Below are 26323 nucleotides of genomic sequence, written 5' to 3'. Positions count from 1 at the left end.
AACTGATCATACTTTCTTAACTGAAAATACTAGGAGACCGAACATAGGCCTTTGAAATACGGCACCGTCTTGAAAGATGTGGCATGCTATTATAAAGTAAAATAAAATTCCACATTCCAGAGCCTCAGTTCCTTCCAGGTGCTGGTTTGGGTCCTTAGCCATCCTTCTGCCCCTTCTCGCTCCCTCCTAGTGCTGTCCACCGTGTGATCTATTTTCCTGAGAAAACTTTCCACGAGATCTCTCGAAAGCCTGAGAACTCTTAAGTTCGGATGAATGATAATGAGCATTGTCAAAGCGGCAGTAAAATTGAGTCCTCGGTCCTGGCTGCGGAGCGGGAAGCCACAGGAGTTAATTGTGTGAATGGTAATGAGACCAGGGAAGCAGCAGATGCTCGCGTGCCTTTACAATCCGAATCCCACCAACAAATTCCTCCCACAGAAACTGTGAGGGACATCTTGGCACCCTGGAGATGGAGCTAGACCCAGCCATAGCCTCATGCCACCTGCTAGACCTTTTGTTTAAAAAAAAAAAAAAAAAAGCTTATTACAATAACAAAGTTGTTTGCTGTCTTTTGCAATGACTTTGTGGCACCAGTTTTACCACAGTAGAGGAATGGAAGGAAAAGAAACATCTGATTCTTTACAGAGAAACATTTGCACCCAAAACAGTTGACTTACATGGAAAGACTGATGTTTGTTATATGATGCCTACTCTTCTGATACACCATGCCTGCCTTTTCCTCTTGTAAGTCCCCCCAGGCTGTTTATTCAAGTGCAGATTTACAAGGCCACATGGTTTTTCATGACAGGAGGAGAAAGGGCCATGTTTGTCCCTACAGAAGAATCAAAAGAGAAAAAGGATGTAGAATTGTTACCCATAATATTCATTTCTAAGTAAAAAGTAAAGATCTTTCTAAATAAAAAGAAAAACTCTTGATCTTTTGAATGGTCTTAGCCAGAATGCCCTGTGAATGATGTGTCTTTATCAAGTTAGAATTTTACTGATGATGCAGTAATTGTAGTTTTTTAAATGTCTAAGACTGGGAAGTCCAGAATGCCCTACCTTAGAAAAATGAATGATCACAATAGAGACAAGCAAAATTAGAAGAGACCGACACATACTGGGCATTTAGGTTTGTGGAGCAGTGTTTTCCATATGGCAGTTTAGGGCTCTCCCTGAGGACAGTAAAATGGTATGAAACTGTGAGAAATTCTATTATATATTAGCTACCTTTACTTTTTTTTTTTTTTTTGCGGTACGCGGGCCACTTTTGTGGCCTCTCCCGTTGCGGACCACAGGCTCCAGACGCGCAGGCTCAGCGGCCATGGCTCACGGGCCCAGCTGCTCCACAGCACGATCTTCCCGGACCGGGGCACGAACCCGTGTCCCCTGCATCGGCAGGTGGACTCTCAACCACCGCGCCACCAGGGAAGCCCGTTACCTTTACTTCTGAGGACGTTTTCAGAAATCTTGGTATTATATTCCTTGTAGAGAAAAGGGGGTCTATTTCTAGTACTGGAAAATAGGGTTAGTTTCAATGGCGACTGCAGACATGGTAGATCTGTCATGTTTATCCTGCCCTAGAAGACAGGCTCAGGTGTCTCTGTTCGGGTTAAATAAAAGCTGCTTCACTTCTCACTTTTTGTTCAGCTGGTTGACCCTCATTATTATAAAAGCAATTAGTTAGGCTGGAATTTCTGAATGCATTGTAGACAGCCTTTGATGATCTTGCATTAGTCATACAGATTTGAGTTAGAAATATCTGTATGCTTTGTAAGTTGATTTCATTGTTATCAGTGCAGGTTTTGGATTGCATAAGCTCTATGGTGCTAGATTTTTCTGTTTGTAAAGATCCAAGATTCTATAGTAAATAAAAAATTGTGTTCTTTTCATAATAATAAAATATGTGCTTCTGATTTACTGAGAAGTCAGAGATGGAAGCATGTGGGAGCAATATGTAAATGCCAAGCAAGCTGTTTATACTGGGATCTGCTCCTGCATAATAATCATAATCCAATGCTAGCAGAAACCTTTTGAATTTAAAACACTGTAGAGTTCCAGCAAAACAGAAAGAACCACAGCAAATGTTGTAATTGCTGATTATTTCTGAAAAAATCTCAAATATATTTACTTTTTTTTTTTTTTTTTGCAAAGCGGGGATTTCTATAAGTCTAATATTATCCAGCAAAATCATTCTAAAACAATTTCACCGTGCTTTGGTGAACTGCTCTGCATAAAAATGCAGGGGGAGGGTTGGGTATTGAGATTTGCTTTTTTGTATTTCTATTACTGGAAGAACACATTAAAACAGAAATGCACAGCCATTTTGTCTAAGAAAAGTTGTATTGGGAGTTGTGGAAAAAGTGAATCTTATTTTATTATTTAATTTAATGTTAGAAATTCAGACCTTCTGTGCAGACTTAATGATGTGCAGTCTATATATGCTTCTTAAAATTTAAAGAAAGGTTTTTATTTATTTAGATGGTTAAGTTCAATACTTTTGGCTGAGAAAGATAAAGCACATTTTCTTGCCTTAAATGATGTTACTTTCTTTGCCAGGAATGTTAGTGTCTTTCATATAGGCTCACAACAGAAAGCAGAGTTTCTAGAAAAGTTTGTCAAAATAAATAATATACTCTTGCATACTCAATGTAAGCAGGATATCCAGGTGCAGTTTTATGTCTTCCTCCTGAATTTAGGATTCTACCCTTTACACAAGAAAATATTTGCAGAGAGTGACTTATCACTGGGAAGACTGGTGATGTTATGACCAATGGTGCAACATCAAAGAGTCCTTGCGTGGGAAGTGGGTTCCTTTGATCTCAGGTCAGTTTCTCTTGTACCACATTATGCTTCTCCCTTGTGTCAGTCCCCTGGTTGGCTTTTGCTCAAGCACTGGAATATTTCTGATTATAACATAAACAAGAATCTGAATGGCTACTCGCCTTTTCTCAGTTTCCCAGACTTTCTAGTTTCATGTTGTAATCTACAAATGATTGAATTGTGTTCCTTTCTAGATGAGCCTGGTTTCAGAGAAACCCGGATACCTGGGATATTAGAGTCAGAAGAATATTACCTCTACCTTTCTTTACCTCCTCCGTTTTTCCCAGCTTTGCCTCAGAATCACTTCAATTAATCTTGTAGCATTAATAATTTTCAAGGATACCATCCAAAGGACAAAACAGTGATGATTTTTTCGTTATTGCAAGGATTACAATACTTTTCCATGAGATAATTCACTTTGATGGGTACTGATATCTTTCCCCACAGCTTCATTGTTTTGAAAAAAAAGGAAGAATTCAAAAATGGGACAGGCTTTTTCATTTAACATCTAAGAAACAAGTAATTATGACTATATCAGAAGTAGATTTTGGATGCAGATACAAACATACAAATTCAATATCAACTATGTATTAGCTGTGTAAAAACTTACTTAAACTTTCTTTACCATAAAATGGTTCTAGGATTAATGTGGCAGACAATACCTGCTCTCCACGCAACAGCCACTCCCTCCTCCACTCTGTTAACTGAATCCCAATATTTTAGCACTTTATATAAACTGAAGGAGCTATTCCTGGACCCCAGGGCTAAAATTTTGTTAGTCTAGGCCAATCATGACAATTCCCCTCTCCTTGCTAGAGATTCAAGTATCATCATGGGACACAAATCTGAAAAGAGCTTTAAGAGGATATCACTGGAAGGCTCCTGGAATATATTTTCTTCCTTGATGAAAAAGACTCTATAAAGAAAATCCTACCTTTTTGTAACTCTACATTCAGCTGAGTGGGAAGACATTTCCTAGAATTGTAACAGCCATCTTGGGAAAGTGAAGGAACCCATGTCACGAAGGATAAGGCAGCACATTCAAGATGAAAGAGTAGAAAGATAGGAGAAACGTGGTTCAATGATGGCATTACTGAGATGCTTAATTATTCAATGTCAGAAGTGTCCTATCTCTGTATGTACATCTTGTGTTTTGAGATAATAAACTCCTTCCTGTTGACACTTTGCTTGGGTTCTATTACTTGTATCCCACATGTTTCTAGGAATTATAAACATTTCATTATTAAGATTACAGTAAGAATTAAATGAGGAAATATATATAAAGCACTTGGTACATAATAGTGGTCAATAACTATTACCATTATTTTTATTGTGTTCCAAGACCTTGACATTTAATTTCCATGTGAGATATGACTATTTTAGATAGTATTTTTTATGACTAACTCATTCTAATTGTAAACTCTTAAATCTGCCCTCTTAATTACATTTTGGAGTAGATACTTTCCAAAATGTTTTACTGTTTTTAGGCAGATCTTTTTAAGATGGTTTAATGTTTAAAAGAGAATCTTCTTTGGAAATTAAATTCCTGTGGATAAAGAATATTGACTATAATTGGCTAATTTATTATAATTAATTTATCCAAATTCAAAATAAATGCTAGATGATAATAAAGAGGCACCATGTTGTCACAAATGGTAGCCTGCTATGTGCCTTATAGAAACTAGGCATCATATTCAATGAAAGCCTAGCACATTTCCTCAGTTTTGTTCCAACTGAAACATTTTCTGTATAACTGACATACATTCAGACATTTATTATGTAAAAAGTATGTACAAACTGTTCGTTTCTTTTATAGGTTATAAAGGAATCAGAAGTACACACATTTCCAGGGACCACCTATATAGCTAGGTATCTGCTACATGGTCTAAATTTATTAATCACTGATTTTCTCTATTTTATGAAATTTTAATTATTCTTGACAAACAGTGCTATTTGACAATACCTTGAACTTTGCCTTTTCCTTGTGAAATTAAACATCCCTCAATTTGATAACTTTGCTCTTGCTGCACTACAGATCCTAGATCGCTCCTTCTAAGAGTGATTCAACTGGTAGATGGTAACTGTGAAGTGAATAATTTCTCACAAATTTTAAGTGAATAAAAAACGGGACATTGGAGCTGCAATTAAGCTAGCCATATTTACTAACAGTTTTTTTACAATTTTGATGGTAATAGATATTATTTTATAATTTTGATGGTAATAGATACTATATTAAAACCTCCTTTCAAAAAGCTTTATATATCCTAAAATAGCATGGATTTGATTTTCATTATTTAAGAGGATGTTAATACTTCTAAGTCATTTTAGTTCTCCTTTATACTTTTAGAAACGTTTTCTTAAGAGTAGACACCAGTCTATGCAGAGGGGGATACTCTTAGTTGGAAAAAAAATGGTTGGATGAATTAGATATTTATTAGAAACACTCAGAAGTATTACATGTGCAATGGATTTTAATATGAACACAAAAGATTTAAGCACTGGCAATAAACTTTTTGTCTCACTTCAATTTCTTTATCTTGAGCTAGAAATAGTGAAGGATAAATAAACAGTGTACTGAAGATTTGCTTTCCCATACCACTGAGTAATGAAGGAAGATTGGCATGAAGAAAACAGAAAGCAAATGTGCCATTTATATATACTTGACAGATGCAAAACACTCAATCAGAGATTCCTAACCATATACATATGTACAAATATACATATATATGTTGACATTGGAAATATTTTTGCCTTCAGAAATAGCTCTTCAAAAAGAATTAGATCTCTTTTTTTGAAAAGCATTTCCCTCCCAAATGAAAAATGTACTGTCTAAATAGATGAGGACGAGAGTAACTGGTATAAAACACTGGATGCAGGGCTTCCCTGGCGGCGCAGTGGTTGAGAGTCCGCCTGCCGATGCAGGGGACACGGGTTTGTGCCCCGGTCCGGGAGGATCCCACATGCCGCGGAGCGGCTGCGCCCGTGAGCCATGGCCGCTGAGCCTGCGTGTCCGGAGCCTGTGCTCCGCAGCGGGAGAGGCCACAACAGTGAGAGGCCCGCGTACTGCAAAAAAAAAAAAAACCCACTGGATCCAGAGAGAAGCTCAGTTCTCTCTTTTTCTATGAATTTAACTGAACAGAGAAGTTTTCTTATATCCCTTCTACTTATATTCTTGAATAAATGGAATCTCAGCCTTGGCCCTTTCTATGGTAACCTTCACCACATGCCAATTGTCTAAACTCCTTGGAGGAGCAAAATCTCACAGCACATAGGACGTGAGAACCATTATGTCAGGGTTTTGACCACTTCGGACAATAGATTACTCTTCGTAGAATTGCGTTGCAAACTTTTAATGTGCACAGGAATCAGCCTAGGATCTTACTAAAATGCAGAATCTGTTTGAGTAGGTCTGGGGTGCTGGCTGAGATTCTGCCTTTCTAACAAACTTCCAGATAATGCCCAGGCTGCTGCTCTATGGACCATACACTGTACAGTAATGCTTTAAACTAAGAACTCAGACTCAACTGACTTAAGGGCTGGCCCTCCCCCTGAGGCCCTCAAATCTTCTCAGCAGCAACTTGTGGAACATAACTTGTAGGCTCAGTTTCTGCCTCAGGATACTGTCCTGATGAGAAGGAAATTTAAGAGACTCATAAACCAACTTTGCTGCCATCTAGTTTAACTCTGTGATCCTTCCCAAATTTTGACGAGGCTTCCAGTATATGCCCATTTTCAGAATGCTGGATCTTAGGTCTTGTTCTCTCCGTGTTAATATCGAATTTCATAACCTGTCTGCCTCAGAAGGCTTGAAGTCCTAAAATGAATGGCAGCTTACCTATATACCTAGCATCTGGACCCAGCTGATCGCCTGTCGCCAGCCCTTAAGTCATCTGCTGGAACTTGGCACTCTACCTTTGGCAGGACATCCCAATACTGATTGCCCACTCAGACAAAATTGGCCTAGCAGCTGTCACTGCATTTCATAGACTCCATCTCCTCTTGGCCTCCCACCGATGCTATGACTGCAAAGCTATGACTCCAGGTGTGTGGCCCTCCTGTGGGCATTTATCCCACTGTTTTGATCAGAATTCTCCTAAAATCTATTTCTGTTCTACAAGCCTCAGGATAATGTGGGCTCCATTCTCATTTCCCAACCCTAGATCTTATGTTGATAACTTTGTACCAATAAAGAGTTCACACTGCTTCGCGATTTTATAGAGCATATTCTTGAATAGATTAGTAAATGGAATACAGGGAGGTCAACATGAAGAGATGTAATATGCCTGACAAAAGGCCTAATAGTGTTTTTTTAATTTTTATTTTTTTAATTAAAGTATAGTTGATTTACAACGTTTCCGGTATCCAATAGTGCTTTTTAAATTAAAATCTTATTTGAGAATTTTTATCTGCCCTTGTCATTGACAAGATATCCTATCAAATTACATCCTGCTGTCCTAGCAGTATTCTGTGACATGACATTAAAAAAAAAAAAAAAAAGACACTGCTTATCACAAATGATTTGATAACAGGCAATACTAGATGTGTATCCTACCAAATATACAAGATACTTAAGCACCTGACAGACTTCTTTTAACTGTATTAGATACGCTTCCATGGTTTAGGGGCTGGAGGTATACTTAAGTATATTTAATGGATCTTGTGGAATTTTATTCCGTGAACCAGTATGTTTTCAAGATCACCATAGATCAGTACCGCTAGTTTTGTCAATTATGGTTCACAAGTGACCTTCATAAATCAAAAATGCAGAGAGCTTCATCTTTCCAGCATAAAATTATACAAGCATTTAAACCAAAAGCTTGCAAAGGAACAAGGACTGTGGTTATAATTTACGTTTGTTTTTTTTTTTTCTCTCTTGAATGGATGTTAGGAAGAAAACAGACACACAGAGGCCAAGAAAAGGAAACTAACCTTTGCTGTATGTTTACTCTGGGCCAGCCTCTATAGAAAGCAATTTTTAAATTCTTACAAGAATTCTTTATAGTAAATAATGATTATTCCCACAGGACTGGGCAGATGCAGAGAAGGTAAATAATTTGTTCAGGATTACACAGCTACCAACTGGTGGTACCTGCATTTGTACATGTGTTGGTCTCTGTAAAAAGTCAAGTGTTTTTTTTTATCTTAAACAGTTCCAGAGTACTGAGATTTCTTAACTTTACCAACTTTTGTCTGGTAAAGCTCTTGCTCTTATCTAATTTCCCAAGATATATGGTAGAGTAATTATTCAGGCTTGTTGCAGCCATTTGGTGTCAAGCAAGACCATGAGTTCCTCCTACAAGACATCTCACAACAAATGCTATGAGAAAGGTTATGATTGTATGTCAATCTGCAAGAAGATTCTGAGATCCCATATTAGTACAAATTAATAACTAAGAATTTTTAAACAAAATTCACATCTGCTTGTAAGAAATTTTAGTGACTGTAATTTTGTACTCCGGTATCAAAAAAGTCACTATCCTTCATGTAGTAGAGATAACACAAGCTTTACAACTGAGTCTTACATTTCCTTTCCTCCTCAGTAGGAAAGAAAACAATAAAAATTTAGAACTATAAAGCTTCGTTTTCTTTAAAACAAAAGCAATCACAATAAATGGCACAATAAAAGTGTTATTAGAGGTGACAGGATATATTGCATATGCCAGCTGGTATCTTTTCTCTAAGTTTAGCAATTTTCAGCCAACTTGGGCTGACGTGGTGAAAGGAGATTCGTGAATAAAATATGCACAACAGGAAGGAAGCAGCTGAGATTCTCCTCCAGGAGTTCAGTACGTATCATCACCTAGAGTGCCATAGTCCTCAAGAGGAGAAGCCACCTCCTTCTGGTCAACAAAGGCTGCCATATCAAAGGTGGACAGACTTTAAGGAACATACCATCACTGCTTCTTCAGTAAGATGTCTAAGAAGTTGTTTTAGAGGGTCTACCCCTTCTTCATGACTTTGTAAAATTCCAGAAGAAAGTTCAATCCAATCATCGTTAGATAACAACTAACAGAAGTTTATCCTTTTTTTCTCCCCTGATACAAACCCTCTCACAAACACCAAGTGATATGGAAGACAGTTTTTTTTAGTATTTTCTATTCAGAGCTACCAAATAAGGACATTTTGAATTGCTGGAACTAATCAAAAGTTCGAAGGAAAGATTTAGTTTCTATTCTGTACTTTTTGAAAACAAGTTTGAGAAACAGAGTAGTATATATTAAGGAGAAATCAAGAGCAAAATACTATCATGCAGGCATATATGATTCCTCAGGGAGAGACTGGCCAGCTGAAAATGAAGCAATATTTGGTAAGGATGACAGAGCAAGCGAGAAAAGCCCTTCCGCATGAAAGGATTCAAAGTTCTTTAATGATTTCCTCATGGAAACACATTCCTTGTGAGTTTACATTAATTTACAACCTGTTTTAAATATTTCAGTAAGTTACTTCTGAAGCTCTTTTTCACAATAATTAATTCTGTTCAAGCTCACTGTCAGAAATAAATGAAAGATTTTAAAGATATTTTTACTTTTTAAGCATAGGGGAAGATGTCTTTCACATTAAGGTAATCAAATCCATTGCTCTTGGGGTTTTGGGGGGTAGACTTACCAAATCCACAAAGAAAACTCTCCTAGAACTAATGGAATTAGATTACCTTTGAATTCTCACCCCTACTTCGAATAGTCACTAATTCCTTTCTTTGCTCTTTTGGTGTTTGCAAAGGGGTTCACTAAAGCCTGAATCGATACAATTTTTGGCTCAGATCGTGAGAGGTCTATGCCGGATGGCTATGGGTTTCTAAAATCCCAGTTGCTTGTGGTAGTTTTCCCAGTTTGCCTATAGGGTTTGGGGATCAGCAATTTGAAAGGGCTACAAACTTGTGAAACAGTTTATTCATGGGGGCAGAATGTTCATCAGCGTGACCCAGTACTAAATACATACATTATAGGCATTTCTATTCTGCACAATTTGCCACACAGCACTAGTTTCTGGGGGTGTGTGGGGGGAGACAATGGCTTATAAAATGCTTTTGAATGCCTAAAAAAGAAGGAGAGGTTACGCTACGACTCCGACTCCTCTGCTTTCTTTTTTGGAAAGAACCATCTTAGTTACTTTAGCTGAGCTCTGCTGAGAGTAAGCAAAGTGGAAAAATCAGAAAATTACTTTTTTTTTTATATGTTTCTGGGGGCAAAAGAGAGAGTGGGAGAAACTAAATGGAAAAAAAGTGACAGTGAGATTATGTGAAAGAGCAAATATGCAAGTGGATGAAGACAGCTGAGGAATAATGCAAGAGGTATGAAAAAAAGCAGCAAGGAAAGAGCCATGATGATAAACTTAAAGGGAACTGCAGAGCAGAAAGAACATCATAAATAATCATATTTTCAAATAAGACTAACATATCGGTTTCTGTGACCTGGGTAGAGCACAAACCTCCCATGATATTTCCTTAGCATTTTGATGCACACAAAATGCAATTTTCAGCTCAGGCATTTTATTCTTCAATGTAAACAAGCTTTGGGTTTTTAAAATACATATCCTAAAAGTGTTTTCATACATAATACATATATCATAAAAATCTGACTTGTAAGCTACTGAGTCCATGTCCCCCCAAGTATCCATCGTGAAGACTCACCACGTATCGATAGTACCTTATGGTAGAAATTGACACGCTACAGCATGAAATGTCTGTTACCAAAGGCAAATAGGATTTTTTGAAGTACAGGACAAAGAAACATCATAGCCAATTTTGCCCAAACTCTAGGAAGGAAGTGTTATGAGGTAGAACTATATTGTTAATTAGTTTCAAATGCTTTGGTGTTCCTTTAAATCTTGCTAATTAAGAGAAATCAAGAGTGGAAAATAGCCCCTTTCTTATCTTCAAGGAATAAAGATGAAAGAAAAACAGAAAATGAAACCTCTTTTCTTGTTCTGCTCTTTAAAACAGAGCCCCAAGAAAATCTGCTTGTGCTCACAGGAGAAAGCCCCAAGTATTTACAGAGGGGGAGGGGAAGGAGGCGGGCTGAGAAGCATAATTAGAAGCAAGTTTTCACATTTTATTAAATTCCTCCACCAACAAAATGCACTTAGAGGTATTTTAAGTTAAACCAGTACTTAAGGACTATGAAAAGCAAGATGATTGCATGTTTGTGGAAGAAGAAAGGGCAATTAAGAAAACCAGGCCAATTTAAAATGCCATATAAATAAAGGCGACCAGAAGTTGATTTAAAGTTTGTCTTCTGTAATTTGTCTCTCCTTTGTCGTGGCACGCTCAGAGAAAGTGAACGCGGGGGACGGAGGGGGGCAGGGGAGGGGAGGGGTGGAGGGAGGGAGCCTCTCGGACCCTCCTCCTTCGTCTCGCTCCGTCTCCCTCCCTCTCCCACCCATCCGCCCTGCCTTCGCTTTGCGGACTCCATCGGCTTCTGATTTGGAAGCACGCTGATTGGCTGGAAGCGATTCAACGCACGCGGGGCAAGAGAGCTTTGTCTGAGTTGAAGTGAAGTTGTACAGATCTTAGACTGGAGTCAGCAATCACGGGCGCTTGGTCTGCAGCCGAGCGGAGAAAAGGAGAAAGAATCGCTGGGGAAAGAGCCACTGCAGCCTCCGCCGGCGCCCTGCGATAGATGGACGCCGACTGCACAAGGGGGAAAACGCGGACGTGACACTCTTTCGCCTGCCAAGAGGACAAACAGCCGCACAAATGCAAGGACTGGACTCCATGCCGATTATATCTGGAAGTCGTGACACGGTGTGTATAAAACAAAAGTTTGCGAGCTGTTAATTGCTGTGCTGTGTTATTAAGAGACGCTTTCAAGTTTCGAGTACCAAATGTAGCCTAGCTTTAAGTTGCCAAAGGAAGCTGAGGGAATTGCTTTGCTGTTTTAACTTGCTCTGTGAGAGGAATCTCATAAAACTGACCGATGTACCAAATGAATGCTAAAATGCACTTTAGATTTGTTTTTGCACTCCTGGTGGTATCTTTCAACTCCGATGTACTGGGCAAGAATTTGAAATACAGGATTTACGAGGAGCAGAGGGTTGGATCGGTAATTGCAAGACTATCAGAGGATGTGGCTGATGTTTTAGTTAAGCTACCTAATCCTTCTACCGTTCGCTTCCGAGCCATGCAAAGGGGAAATTCTCCTCTACTCGTGGTCAACGAGGATAGCGGGGAAATCAGCATAGGGGCAAAAATTGACCGCGAACAACTATGCCAGAAAAACTTGAACTGTTCCATAGAGTTTGATGTGATCACTCTACCCACTGAGCATCTGCAGCTTTTCCATATTGAAGTTGAAGTGCTGGATATTAATGACAATTCTCCCCAGTTTTCAAGACCTCTCATACCGATTGAGATATCAGAGAGTGCAGCAGTTGGGACGCGGATCCCTTTGGACAGTGCATTTGATCCGGATGTTGGGGAAAACTCCCTCCACACGTACTCTCTCTCTGCCAATGATTTCTTTAATATCGAGGTTCAGACTAGGACGGATGGAGCGAAGTATGCAGAACTCATAGTGGTTAGAGAGCTGGATCGGGAGCTGAAGTCGAGCTATGAGCTTCAGCTCACCGCCTCGGACATGGGGGTGCCTCAGAGGTCTGGCTCATCCATACTAAAAATCAGCATTTCAGACTCTAATGACAACAGCCCTGCTTTTGAGCAGCAGTCTTATATAATACAGCTCTTAGAAAACTCCCCCATTGGCACTTTGCTGCTAGATCTGAATGCCACTGATCCAGATGAGGGCGCTAATGGGAAAATTGTCTATTCCTTCAGCAGTCATGTGTCTCCCAAAATTATAGAGACTTTTAAGATTGATTCAGAAAGAGGACATTTGACTCTTTTCAAGCCAGTGGATTATGAAATCACCAAATCCTATGAGATTGATGTTCAGGCTCAGGATTTGGGTCCAAATTCAATCCCAGCTCATTGCAAAATTATAATTAAGGTTGTGGATGTTAATGACAATAAACCTGAAATTAACATAAACCTCATGTCCCCTGGAAAAGAAGAAATATCTTATATTTTTGAAGGGGATCCTATTGACACCTTTGTTGCCTTGGTCAGGGTTCAGGACAAGGATTCTGGGCTGAATGGAGAAATAGTTTGTAGGCTTCACGGACATGGTCACTTTAAACTTCAGAAGACTTATGAAAACAATTATTTAATCTTGACAAATGCCACGCTGGATAGAGAAAAGAGGTCCGAATACAGTTTGACTGTAATCGCTGAGGACAAGGGGACACCCAGTCTCTCAACAGTAAAACATTTTACTGTTCAAATCAACGATATAAATGACAATCCGCCCCACTTCCAGAGAAGTCGATACGAATTTGCAATCTCAGAGAATAACTCGCCAGGGGCATACATCACCACGGTTACAGCCACAGATCCTGATCTTGGAGAAAATGGGCAAGTTACATATACCATTCTGGAGAGTTTTATCCTGGGAAGTTCCATAACTACATATGTAACCATTGACCCATCTAATGGCGCCATCTATGCCCTCAGAATCTTTGATCATGAGGAAGTGAGTCAGATCACTTTTGTGGTCGAAGCAAGAGACGGTGGAAGTCCAAAGCAACTCGTAAGCAATACCACAGTTGTGCTCACCATCATTGACGAAAATGACAACATCCCTGTGGTTATAGGACCGGCACTGCGCAATAATACCGCAGAAATCTCCATCCCCAAAGGGGCTGAAAGCGGCTTTCATGTCACAAGAATAAGGGCAATGGACAGAGACTCTGGTGTGAATGCTGAACTCAGCTGCTCCATAGTAGCAGGTAATGAGGAGAATATCTTTGTCATTGATCCACGATCATGTGACATCCATACCAACGTCAGCATGGAATCTGTTCCCTACACAGAATGGGAGCTCTCAGTTGTCATCCAGGACAAAGGCAATCCTCAGCTGCATACCAAAGTCCTTCTGAAGTGTATGATCTTTGAATATGCAGAGTCAGTGACAAGTACAGCAATGACCTCAGTAAGCCAGGCGTCCTTGGATGTCTCCATGATTATAATTATTTCCTTAGGAGCAATTTGTGCAGTGTTGTTGGTTATTATGGTGCTGTTTGCAACCAGGTGTAACCGAGAAAAGAAAGACACTAGATCCTACAACTGCAGGGTAGCGGAATCAACTTACCAGCATCACCCAAAAAGACCCTCCAGGCAGATCCACAAAGGGGACATCACATTGGTGCCTACCGTCAACGGCACTCTGCCCATCAGATCTCATCACAGACCATCTCCTTCTTCATCTCCTACCTTAGAAAGAGGGCAAATGGGCAGCCGGCAGAGTCACAACAGTCACCAGTCCCTCAACAGTTTGGTGACAATCTCATCGAACCACGTGCCAGAGAATTTCTCATTAGAACTCACCCATGCCACCCCTGCTGTTGAGGTAAGATCATACCCTCCACCTATTCACTGACAAAGTCAGCTGTTAGTGATCAGAAGTTGTGTATGTGTTAGTTCTTAAACGTTTCCATTACTAAGTAACAATACTAAAGATATGCAAATTAAATACGATACCAGTTGCGTTATGTAGGTATAGCAAGTATACACACCTTTTGCATACTGTCTTAAGTTTTTCTTAAAGAATTTACTTGCATGTACCATGTGTAATATTGAAAAGTAAATGTGAAGCTAGCAAAGGACTATCTAATTAGAGTCCCCTTATCCTCAGATTATGATACTTCAAGCTAGAAATAAACAGGCTTGCTATATTCTCAGTAGTTGTGGTCTCTAAGAAAAATAAAAAACTGGGGTCTCCAAAATCCCATCTCAGGGCATGTGTATTTGTTCAGCTTTTGAAACGTTTCTGACATTATTTTAACTACCTGTGTTAGACTGTATTTTACAGCATTTTCCATGCATTTTTATAACTGATCACTTGAATCTGAACTATAAGATAGAAGGAATCAATCAGTTTTCTATAAAGGAGTCCTCTTTCAAAAAGAGAATGTCAGCTGTATGACAGCATCCACATTTCTCTGGGATGTATTTCAGTTCTGTTTGGTGGCTGGCTACGTGGTCCTTCAGAGTCCAGCATATGTAAATCTTTAAAACGGAGATAGTATTAGAAGACAGAATTAGATAATTAGCATGAACTAGTGAGTAACTGTATTTGCTTGCTTCAAGCTTTTGAGTACTGGGGGATTTGTTTCCAGGAATCAGTACTGTCTGTTTCGTTTCCAGCAGGTCTCCCAGCTTCTTTCAATGCTTCACCAGGGACAATATCAACCAAGGCCAAGTTTTCGAGGAAACAAATATTCCAGGAGCTATAGGTATGAATTACCCTTGTGCTACCTATTAAGTCTCAGATAACACGAATGCTGAAGACTAAAAACTATACTTTCTCTGATTTCTCTTTCTAGATATGCCCTTCAAGACATGGACAAATTTAGCTTGAAAGACAGTGGCCGTGGTGACAGTGAAGCAGGAGACAGTGATTATGATTTGGGGCGAGATTCTCCAATAGACAGGTTGCTGGGCGAAGGATTCAGCGACCTGTTTCTTACAGATGGAAGAATTCCAGCAGGTAAGAGCGTGGTGATAGATAAATCCTTATTTTCAGATCGACTACACCAGTGAAGTGAGCAATTTCTCCCATGCTTTTATTTCTCCTTTGTTCTTTGCACTAAAGTATCTGTAATACACACACCATTAGCCGTGAACATAGACTGAAACAATTTTAAATTGTTTAATTAAAATTCATAGTAAACAGTTGGTAGAGAAAGGGAATAAGCAGGAGAGCTTAAGAGGACAAGAAGGAAGGAGTGGGGAGAGGAGGAGAGAAAACGACCCCACTCCCCTCCTCTCTCTACCCCATCTACTACCGCCATAAGACACTCTTGAGCAACTCTGTAAAATTACTGGGTGGTTGTTTTTATTCAGAGAGCCTGTTTTGGTGCCTAGTGGTGAACTGGACTATAATTTGGAGGACACATTTCCTGTGATGGGAACCAACTCGCATAATCAGAGATTAAAATACACCAGAGAATGGTACACTTTAATCACTAAAAATAGGAGAAAGAATGCATCTTTGTAGGTGGTAGGCATGGAATAATTTTGCCACCTTTCATTTTATGTGTCCACTGTAAATGGAAGAGGAACAGAAGTCCAAGAGGGGAATTTATAACTACACAGCTAGATGGAGGAGACCCTATTAAGTTACGAGCTATGTTTTCCTTAGACTCCCTTCTCTCTCATCGTGCAGTAGAAACTCTCAGATCCCGCAGAGTAAATACTGACTGCATCACTGTAGCAACCCTGTCACTAAAGACTGTAATAATATATCAACCCTTAGAAACATATTCCTTTGGCTACTTATGTTTCTAAATTCCACGGAATGTTGATCAAATAACTGTCACCTGACAAATGAATAAGTGAAGTGATAAATGAAAGAAAGGCAGAACAAAACTATATTACCTTGCTGAGTCCGTGGAACAACTGCTGTCTAAGTACAGATAAATAAGAGAGTTTAGGAAATAGACATGGGAGAGCTTCAGAGAGCCAGAGAAATTCAGTGGAAATCAGTACATAGGAACTCTCTCTCTCGTAAACTGGAGTAGTAGTGGCGGCAGTAGCTGCAGCAGTATTAATATTAGTCCTAGCAGTCGCAGCAGTGGTTACCAGCGACGCCCTAATACTTACTCTGGGCCCATGAGGAATTCTATACCTGAACAACCTCTTGCAACACTTTGACACAGGAATTAATGGTGGCGGTAATAACAGTAGTGTTCATATTTTCTTTTTAGATTTGAAAACTGAAGCTTATAAAAGTTAAAAAAAAGTATCCAAAATCAAGCAATTTGTACATGATAGAGGTGAGATTTGAACCTATCCCTCTACTCATTAAACACTAATCTATCAAGAATAATATAAAGTAACAGGTTTTTATTTTTTTGTAGTATGTTGAATGTCATGTTCTTACATTCTAAAGTTTTACAGTACTACTGTCTGTAACCTATTAAATGCTGCTTATTTAATTATGCTATTACCGTAATAGATACTGCATTTCTGGCAGGATGAATGTATGGGAAGGACTTCTAGTGGCATGAAGGGCTATAATCAATGTACATTGAGAGCCGAGATACTTACAGTCACCCATGGTGTCTTTTTCTTTTTTTAATGCATAGACTCCCTAGACCCATTTAAAGAGAAATCCTTGAAAACCTAGTGGAATACCTATGGCCTAAGACAACGTGCTCAAAGAGAAACAGTTTTATCTTACCCATGAAATGAAAGAGCGGGCTGAGTTTCTATGATTCTGTGATCCTGATAGAACTCTAATTTTGAATACTGATCCCTAATTTTGAATAAGATGATTTCCCAAATTACATTATTTCATAAAACATAACATCATGGGTATAATATCAATTATCTCATTATATATGTTATTTTTTCAATTGTAGAAAGTTGACTCATTGACACAATTCTATCAGTATAGTTAAAAGGAAAATAACTGCTCCTACTTAGATAACCTTGCCATTTCTGAGCCTAAATTATACCTTAAGTCCTTTTATAATTCTGAGATTGTATAATTCAATAGCTAATCATGGTCTAATTTTTTAAAAAAGGGCACGACGCCTCTTTCACTCTAGCCTATATTTTCCAAGTTACCACCACCAGCTATGTTCACGGCAGGAGAGTTACCTAATGCTTGAATTAAAGTAATTAAAATAAATGTTAAAGAATAAAGACATCTGGGAAACAACAGGTAGACATTGATAAACTCTAGATAATAGTGAGTCTTATTTAGTGAGTAACTTGAGTCTCCTCCTAAGTTACATTTCTTTTCAAAGTTAGAGGCTCACTGTTATATTACCACCAACACCAGTGAATATATAGACAATTCTTTACAAAAAAATTCCATATTTACACAATCATACTTAATCTGGGTGTGTGTGGTGGGAGAGCTGGGGTATGGTGTCGTACTGCAATAGATTGTATCAGAGTACATACACTTCTGCCTGACTAGCAACCTGTCTCTATGTGGGGTGTTGTAGAAAGTATTCTAGAGGCATAGAGCACCAGGAAATCACCAATGATCCATAAAATATCTTAAGCTTTATGCATGGTTGGCTATTAGAAATGTGCATAATCAAATATCTGTACAAAGATAACCATCCCTTAATTATGAACAACATTCTGATGATACATCACCCATATTCTGGCTTATTCTTCACCATGGCAGCTTCTGCTGGCACATTAGGGTGTAAAATTTGTGATTTGTAAACTTTATATTCCCAGGAAATATCCCAAGTAGAAAAAAAAAATAGTAAAAAAAGTAAGTCCACATCTGAATGCCATTAACAGAAATCAGCACAGTTTTTCTAAAGCATGAATATTTTTAGAACTTCAGTGTCTTATTCCAACAATGTTTTTCCTGCATTAGACTGTGATCAAATATAGATTATGTTATGTGGCTTTGCCTGCCAACAGGGTCATTTCTGGTCATTCATGCTATTAATTCCCACAGGAGGATCCTGCATTCTGAGCAGTAAAGTCAGCGCGCATTTTTGTCTGTTGGCTCACGTTTGTCAACATACTTTCTTCCTTACTCAGTCAACTTTGAACCACAACACTACATATACGCTTGCAAAATCTCGCTTTTCCCAAAGTGTCAGCTGCACCAGGATGTTCTTGTCATACTCCTCCTTGACTGGGCGCATTCCATTTTTTTATCATTGTGTCATCTGTGATTACTTAATTCAAACATTTGTCTTTAATTCTAGGTCCTCATCATTCTCATGGCTGGTATCCTACTTCCGGCCTTTCTTCCATGGCTGGTTTTCTGTACCAGCACATGAATTGATATTCACTCTCCAGTAGCTTCTTTCCTTGCCAAATCTTTCTTTCATACAGCTTGAACAACTTTTTCAGAACATTTTAATTTATACTTTTTGTTTCAAAAGCAGTAATTGACTTTTGTTGCCTGGAAACACCTAATTCAGCTATTTATCTGGGCATTCCAAGGCCAATGAAATCCACTCCTAGCTTATTAACTTTTTTTTTTTATCTTTTGCAATAGGCAGAGCCATCTCTTCACGTAACACACCAATCCTTTGCTCATGTCACCTTTCTACCTGAAAAACTGGCTTCTCTTCACTTTGTCTTCTATTCATCTCTCAAAGTTTGTTTCAAGCTGCTCTTTCTTTAACTACTTCAGCATCCGCCTCTACTCTTTTTTCTTTTCTTTTTTTAAATTTTATTTTTACTGAAGTAGAGTTGCTGTACAATATTATATAAGTTATAGACGTACAATATAGTGATTCACAATTTTTAAAGGTTATACTCCATTTACAGTTATTATAGAATATTGGCTATATTCCCCGTGCTGTACAATATATCCTTGTAGCTTATTTATTTTATACCTGTTTGTACCACTTAATCCCTTACCCCTATCATTGCCTCTCCCCACTTCCCTCTCCACTGTTAACCACTAGCTTGTTCTCTACCTCCGTGAGTCTGCTTCTTTTTTGTTATATTCACTAGTTTGTTGTAGTTTTTTAGATTCCACATAAAGTGACATCGTATTTTTTTTCTTCTTTTTTTAACATGCCCTCATCATTGTATAGTTTGGCACTTTAACTGGGCATTTATGACCTCATTTGTAACACTTGATTATTCTTATACCAGAAGCCATTTGAGGGCAGGAAGCTATCATAGCACTTTACATATGGCAGGCTCTTAATAGATAATTGATTGATTACTCAATGACTAATGGCTTGATAGATGTTAGGCATATGTTTTTCTCCTTATGTCCCATGCTTGCTTCCTGCCCTACCTATAAGGTCTAGCACAGGGGCAAAATTGGCCATCATGCTGTGGGAAAAAAGAGTTCTCTATTTCTCCATGACTTTCCCTTTCCAGAGGAAATTTAACCACCTGACAGAGTTTTCAAGGAGCAACAGGAAGGTTGGCCACTTGCACCACTAGCCAACAAGTTCTGGTTCATTGGATACGGTGTGGAACATCTGTGGCACTAAGTTACATGTACACTGAGGATGATTTCGAACAGTTGAGTCTCAGGAAAATGGTTGAAAATACCAATGAAATTAAGAAATGCCCTCTTCTGTGTCACTGCTCTTCCATCTCTATTATTTTGGCCCTCCTTCTCTCCATTAGTCTTTATTCATCAATTTTTCATATTTTTTGAATTTTAAAATTTTATGTTAATTAACTTTTTTATTACTAAAGCCCCATTTATTTACTGTGAAGTTATAAAATAGCATTCCCTGTCTAAAAACTCCTATGACCAAATTTATTTTTAATATGAACTGTTTGAATCACCCAGATGGTACTGATGGTTATTTTCATTATGTTCAGCTCTCTAGAAAGTTGATCATGCTCAGAATTCTTAGAAGCTTGTGTAATTTTTCCCTTTTCCCCCTGTCATTAAACATTAAAACAAAACAAAGCCAATCAAACAATTAAGTCCTTCCCACAGAATTAAAGACCAGAAAACAAATGAAGAGGTGTCATCAGGTCTGTTCCCCTTCCTTCTAAAAGGATGTGAGTAAGACAATATGGACAGGTCTTCTTTCCAAATTCAGAGACTCAGGGAATTAGGGAAAAAAAATTCATTACCACTTTGATAGTTATTTCAGCACTTAGAAAACCTCACTGCTATGAAGGTATTCCAGTTACTTTCAACACATTTTGGTTTTGTCCACATTTAAATGATGAACAACGATAGCTGGTAAATATTTCCAAAGAGTAATAATGCATTAAGTCAGCACATCTAAACATCTTTTTATTCTTGCTTGTTTAAATTTAACCCTTCTTCATAGCAAAATGACACAAGGATTCTCAATATTGCTGTCTCTCTCTCATGCCCTTGTGATTCCCATGGGATTGGCATTCACACTATCCAGCATCTTCCCTACTTTGAATTTCTAGCCTTCCTGGCAAGCAGACGTTTCTTCTCACAGTTCTAGCTCTCATTTTTGTCCCTCAACTTACCCCTTCTTTATTAAAAATTGAGGCCCAGAATGGATGAGGTATAAGGACAGAATTATCTTCAAGGCTCAAATGATGAAAAGCAGGGACTTCCACACCTTTGAACAAAGTCCTTTACTTCTCCTTTCCTGAAAAGCAACATTTATTCTTCACTTTTCTTTTCTGTGCATAAATCTTTTCCAAAATTTTGTTTTAAGGCATAAGAACACTAAATACGGGATCTACCCTGCTAACAAAGTTTTAACTGTACAATACAGTATCATTAACCGCAGGTACAGTGTTGTACAGCGGAGCTCTTGAACTTAATCTTGCTTAACTGAAAATGTATGCCTGTTAATCAGCAACTCCCCATTCCCCCCTCTCCCTGCTAACCACCATTTCACTCCTGGATTCTATGAATTTGACCATTCTAGATGCCTCATACACAGGGAATCACGCAGTTATGTGTCCTCCTGTGACTAGCTTATTTTGCTAAGCTTAATGTCCTCAAGATTCGTCCACATTATCACATATTAGAGTTTTCTTCTTTTTTAAGGTGGAATAATATTCCATTGTATGCATATACTCCATTTCCATTAAACAGTCAGTGGACATTCAGGTTGTTTTCACATCTTGGTTATTGTGAACAGTGCTGTCGTGAACAGAAGAATGCTAATATCTCTTCGAGATGCTGATTTCAATTCTTTGGGATAAATATCCAAAGATGGGATTACTGGCTCATATGGTAGTTCTCTTTTTTAATTTTTTGAGTAACCTCCATATTATTTTCCATAGTGGTTGCACCATTTTACATTCCCCACAACAGAGTACAAGGGTTCCCAAGTTTTCCTCCCCCCTCCCCCCTCACTTGTTATTGTTTGGGTTTTTTGGTTTGTGTTTTATTACAGCCATCCTGTAAGAAAACTGGTTTGAGGCGATTTCTTATTGTGCTTTTTGATTTGCATTTCCCTGATGATTAGAAAATATGTAGTGAATGCCTACTCTATGCAGACACTTTAGACCTTTCCCAGGTGCTGTGGGTACACCAATAAGCATACTGGACAGCTAGCTTCCCCTGACCAGGGATTTGGCATTGTTCAAGAGTCAGCCTTTTTTTTAAGCAGTAACTTGGGAGGAAGAGAAATCTTTCTTAAGCAGCCAGATCTACAGAATTAGCTCTGAATATGTAAGTATGGCTGATATCAATCCAATTTTCATTCAAATCTAAGATAATTACTTTGCATTTTCTGAATTCGGTCATTTGCTCTAAAATGAAGTCATGATATTGAAGAGACCTAAGCTGTCACTGAAAAAGATGGACAGTTTGTGGAGTATGTTTTACATCTCCACATTTCTTGGTGGTTCTGTAGTTTAGTTATCACATTTGCCAAATTTAGAGTTTTACCCTCTTCATTCTTCTGCTTTTCTCATATCATCGATTATTTTCTAACAGTGTAACCACTCACATTCCAACAGTGCATCATAACATCTGGAAGAACTAACCAATGGTTTTTCATATTCTTCATCTTTTGATGACTTTTCCAACTCTTTGAATTTCAAACCTCTAAAAGACTTCTTAACAGGGTAACTGCAGATGCCTGGTATTTGAGGATAATTTGCACTGCTGTTTTAAGGAACAAGTCGATAAATAATCCAGCATACTTGTAAGAGAGATTGATAAGTATAATTACCTGATAGCTTATTATATTCTCAATGCTCCATTAAAAGTAAAATAGGTCAGATAGACCTCAATATCTGGAAGGTACTCAATGGTATTATGCAAGGTTTATCTGGTGGCATTCTAAAGTTATGGATTTCCCCTTACAGCTCTGGGTTTTTATAGAGTTTATGTTCAGCAAATATTTCATCACCCACAGCCTTAGCTCTTTTCCAAACTTCTTCATTAGTAAGTTGCCAATCCATTTTCTCATTACATGAGTAGCAGACGATATCCCTGAGAAGTACATGAGTCATAACCCTCCTTTGCTTATCTGAGAGACAAAAATATATATATATATCCCAGGTTCATAAAACCAGTAGTCAAATCAAAGTTGTAATTGTAGTCCACCTCATATGTATAATAATGGGTTAGTATCATGGTCATAGTTTAAAATTGTCTTATTCTATGTTTTAAAAAATAAAATGATAATTTTTTCTATTATTTTGAGTCACACGAAGTATAATAACGAATCCCCACTGCTTTCCTTGAGTACAGCTATGAGGCTGTGCACGGAAGAGTGCAGGGTCCTGGGACACTCTGACCAGTGCTGGATGCCACCTCTGCCCTCACCTTCCTCTGATTATAGGAGTAACATGTTCATTCCGGGGGAAGAATTCCCAGCACAGCCTCAGCAGCAACATCCGCATCCGAGTCTCGAGGATGACACCCAGCCAGTAGATTCTGGTGAGAAGAAGAAGAGTTTTTCCACTTTTGGGAAGGACTCCCCAAACGATGAGGACTCTGGGGATACCAGCACGTCCTCTCTGCTCTCGGAAATGAGCAATGTGTTCCAGCGCCTCTTACCCCCTTCCCTGGACACCTATTCTGAGTGCAGTGAGATGGATCGATCCAACTCTCTGGAACGCCGGAAGGGACCTTTGTCAGCCAAGACTGTGGGTTACCCACAAGGGGTGGCGGCCTGGGCGGCCAGTACGCATTTTCAAAACCCCACCACCAACTCTGGCCCCCCACTTGGAACTCATTCCAGTGTGCAGCCTTCTTCAAAATGGTTGCCGGCCATGGAGGAGATCCCTGAAAATTATGAAGAGGATGATTTCGACAACGTGCTCAGCCACCTCGGTGATGGCAAACATGAACTCATGGATGCCAGTGAGCTAGTGGCTGAGATTAACAAACTGCTTCAAGATGTCCGCCAGAGCTAGGAAATGATAGCAAAGCATTTTTGTTTCCATATCTGTGGAAACAGGGGACAGCGAAAACCCTGAAAGAACTGGCATTGCCACATAGTTGCATTTATCATAAATGTGTCTGTGTATATTGAATATTAAATACTGTATTTTCGTATGTACACGATGCAAGTGTGATTATTTTAATCTGTATTTTAAAAATACATTTGTACCTTATATTTATGTGTAATTTAACAAATTTTATTTTTTTACTCCCATGACAAACATGCGTCTCCTAATCATGTAGAGAAACTAGCCACTGTTCAAACCTGATATAATATTCAACCACAAAGTATAAAGGCACTGCTTAGATTAGTTATGTTGGGGAAGAAATTGTTATGCTGAAGGAACAATCCCACTAAAGCATTATTCAATTCTTAGTTCTATTAAGTGATCCAGCTTCTTTTTTCTTTAACTTTTTTAAAAAAGCATCAAGAAAAATGTTTAACTCTTTTATTATTGTCGTTGTTATTATTTTTACTGGTCTCTACTCGTTCTGGTAGTTCAACTCTTACCGTAAAATTGAAACATGAGGTGAAATTTTATTTCAGGACTGGGAAGTATCTTTCACAGACAATGGCGTAAAACAACAGGACTAGAATCCGTTTTCTCACTCCCAGGCTCCTACTACTCCAGGGCATCACACTGACCTGTTCTTGAGAATATTTCTCCTAAAGTATTATCATCTATTTATAATCAAGGTAAACAATGAATTTTATTCCATCCTTGTAATATGAGAGGTGCCCCAAGGAAATGGAATCTGTCTTTTAAATGGATAACAGTGTGTATTTTAATAGCCTAAAGTATTAATGGACAAAAACAATTATGTCGGTGTCCCTCCCAGGGTAGTAAATATAATTGATTTATCCTGAAACTCTTCTATTTGAATCTTCCCCTCTCCTCTCACAATACTTGAACATGTTTATTTTTTGTAATGTTTTTTGCTATAACTCTTCACTCTTAGCTTTTGTCTCTAGTGCATGATCTCATATTTTTGCTTTTATTTTTAGTATAAGAACATTTATAAATTTACAGTTTTTGTTATTGCAAGTCTGTTTTACTTGTTGTGTGACAAACGGCAAATTCTTTATTTATTGTGCTGTTATCTCTCTGTGTGGAATGCCTTGGAAAGGGAGATCGTTGTTATTATGGCTGTTCTCATTTATGACCTAGCTTCTATTAATGTTATTTCTATGAATACATTATCTTGATTGTACTCTCCAGAAAATTTTACTGTCAATGAAAATAAAAGGAAAATTGAAGTAAAGTTGAAGAACTGTCCATACATCAGAGTCCTGTTCCTACATATATGTTCAAAAGTTTTGCATGAAGCATACCCCTCATGAGAGGGTAATTCAGAGTTGGGTTTTGAATAGTAGAGAGGGAATATTCAACTGGCTTGGAAACAAGAGAAACCACAATGGAAAAGGAATGAATTTGAGATCTGTAATGGAAATGAAAGCAGTCTACCACATTTCCAGTAGATTAAAGAATTGAAATGCACTTGAAGTGTAAAGAAAAAGGAATAATCAATAGTAACCACTTGAACATTTCTCAAATTATTTCTCAAAACATTTTGTGTTGTGTCAGGGAAAAAAGTGTACCCTTACAATGTTTCCAAGAGGTGAAAATATTATCTTCTTCGGTTTACTAGTAGGGAAATGAAATACTAGGAAAGTTAAATAACCTTAAAATGGAGGAAACTCAGATATCTTAATTCTCAAATGAGTACCACATCAAATAGATGTGTTATGTCTTTCAAAAGGCACATTTTCCTTTGTAGAAGGGATTACAATTACAAGTGAAATTTCAGTTTATTTTTCAGTAGATTACACACACCCATGCTCACCACATTGAAATACATTTTGCTTTTCAACTTCACTTCCCTTCAGTACATATTATCATTAAGAAAAAGACTTTCATAACTTCACTGTTCTTAATTTAAAGCACCAACCGTAATTTAGGAAGCAAAGCTGGAAATCAATGTTCGAATGACGTAAAGTAAATAAAATGCAATATTGTGTTAAACAGAAGACCTTTGTACATTGTCTGGACAGGAAGCATTCTGTGTCTCAGGCTCCTAGTTTCTCCACCCTCCCCGCTCTTCTTACTTCCCATGCCCCAGGTTAAGGGATATTAGGGCAAGCTTTTCACTTTTCACTCTTGTTCTTTTCACAGGTAATATTATCTCAGTAAAGGCTGGAGTGTCTGGTGCCATGATAGCAACCTAACTTCTCATCAAATTTATATTTCCTCTTCTTTGATACCATGCCCTTCCTCAGACTGAAACAACCAAAAAGCACTTCAGTCAGGGATATCCCTTTCTCTTTGTGGCCCCAATGGATTCCCTTAAATGTTCTTTAGTGATAATCATCTTCCAATAATGTAATTTGACACTGAATCTGTTGCTTAACAAACCTTCCTTTTAAATGCTCATAGGATGATTAGAATTAGCTTTCTTCAGATTCCTATAAGTTACTATATTAACACGGTTATTCATTTAGCATTTCTTTCTTGGTATTCGGCAGATGGGGCTTATAACTCTGTTAAGCATTTAAATTCTTGTTCCTCCTGCCACACATATATCAAATTTACCACTTACCAATAGATAACTGTTAAGGCAAAAGACAGGTAAGTTACTGTCTT

The 26323-nt window shown here is 38.3% G+C and overlaps 1 protein-coding gene across 3 annotated transcripts; it reads left to right on the top strand.

Annotated features, from left to right (window-relative positions):
- Window positions 1–11303: 11303 nt before the first annotated feature.
- PCDH18 (protocadherin 18) lies at window positions 11304–24944 on the top strand. Of its 3 annotated transcripts, none has more exons than XM_012531357.3 (4): window positions 11304–14225; window positions 15026–15111; window positions 15202–15365; window positions 22986–24944. In XM_012531357.3, exons 1-4 carry the CDS (start codon window positions 11739–11741, stop codon window positions 23651–23653), a joined length of 3405 nt encoding a protein of 1134 aa, XP_012386811.1. In that variant the 5' UTR covers window positions 11304–11738; the 3' UTR covers window positions 23654–24944. The 3 variants fall into 3 exon arrangements, with proteins under 3 accessions (XP_012386811.1, XP_004265181.1, XP_033275331.1); XM_004265133.3 differs by having other exon boundaries at window positions 15023–15111; XM_033419440.2 differs by having other exon boundaries at window positions 15023–15111; window positions 23077–23313.
- Window positions 24945–26323: the final 1379 nt, after the last annotated feature.

The sequence above is a fragment of the Orcinus orca genome, chromosome 4 (assembly GCF_937001465.1).
Source record: "Orcinus orca chromosome 4, mOrcOrc1.1, whole genome shotgun sequence".
NCBI lineage: Eukaryota > Metazoa > Chordata > Mammalia > Artiodactyla > Delphinidae > Orcinus > Orcinus orca.
This window is presented reverse-complemented; position numbering and strand designations above follow the sequence as displayed.

Excerpts from the sequence above, each read along its gene's own strand:
- PCDH18 (XM_004265133.3), top strand. The coding sequence starts at position 11,739 with ATGTACCAAATGAATGCTAAAATGCACTTTAGATTTGTTTTTGCACTC. Across the intron at positions 14,226-15,022 it reads ATGCCACCCCTGCTGTTGAG|CAGGTCTCCCAGCTTCTTTC; the intron begins GTAAGATCATAC and ends TTTCGTTTCCAG. Across the intron at positions 15,112-15,201 it reads AAATATTCCAGGAGCTATAG|ATATGCCCTTCAAGACATGG; the intron begins GTATGAATTACC and ends TTCTCTTTCTAG.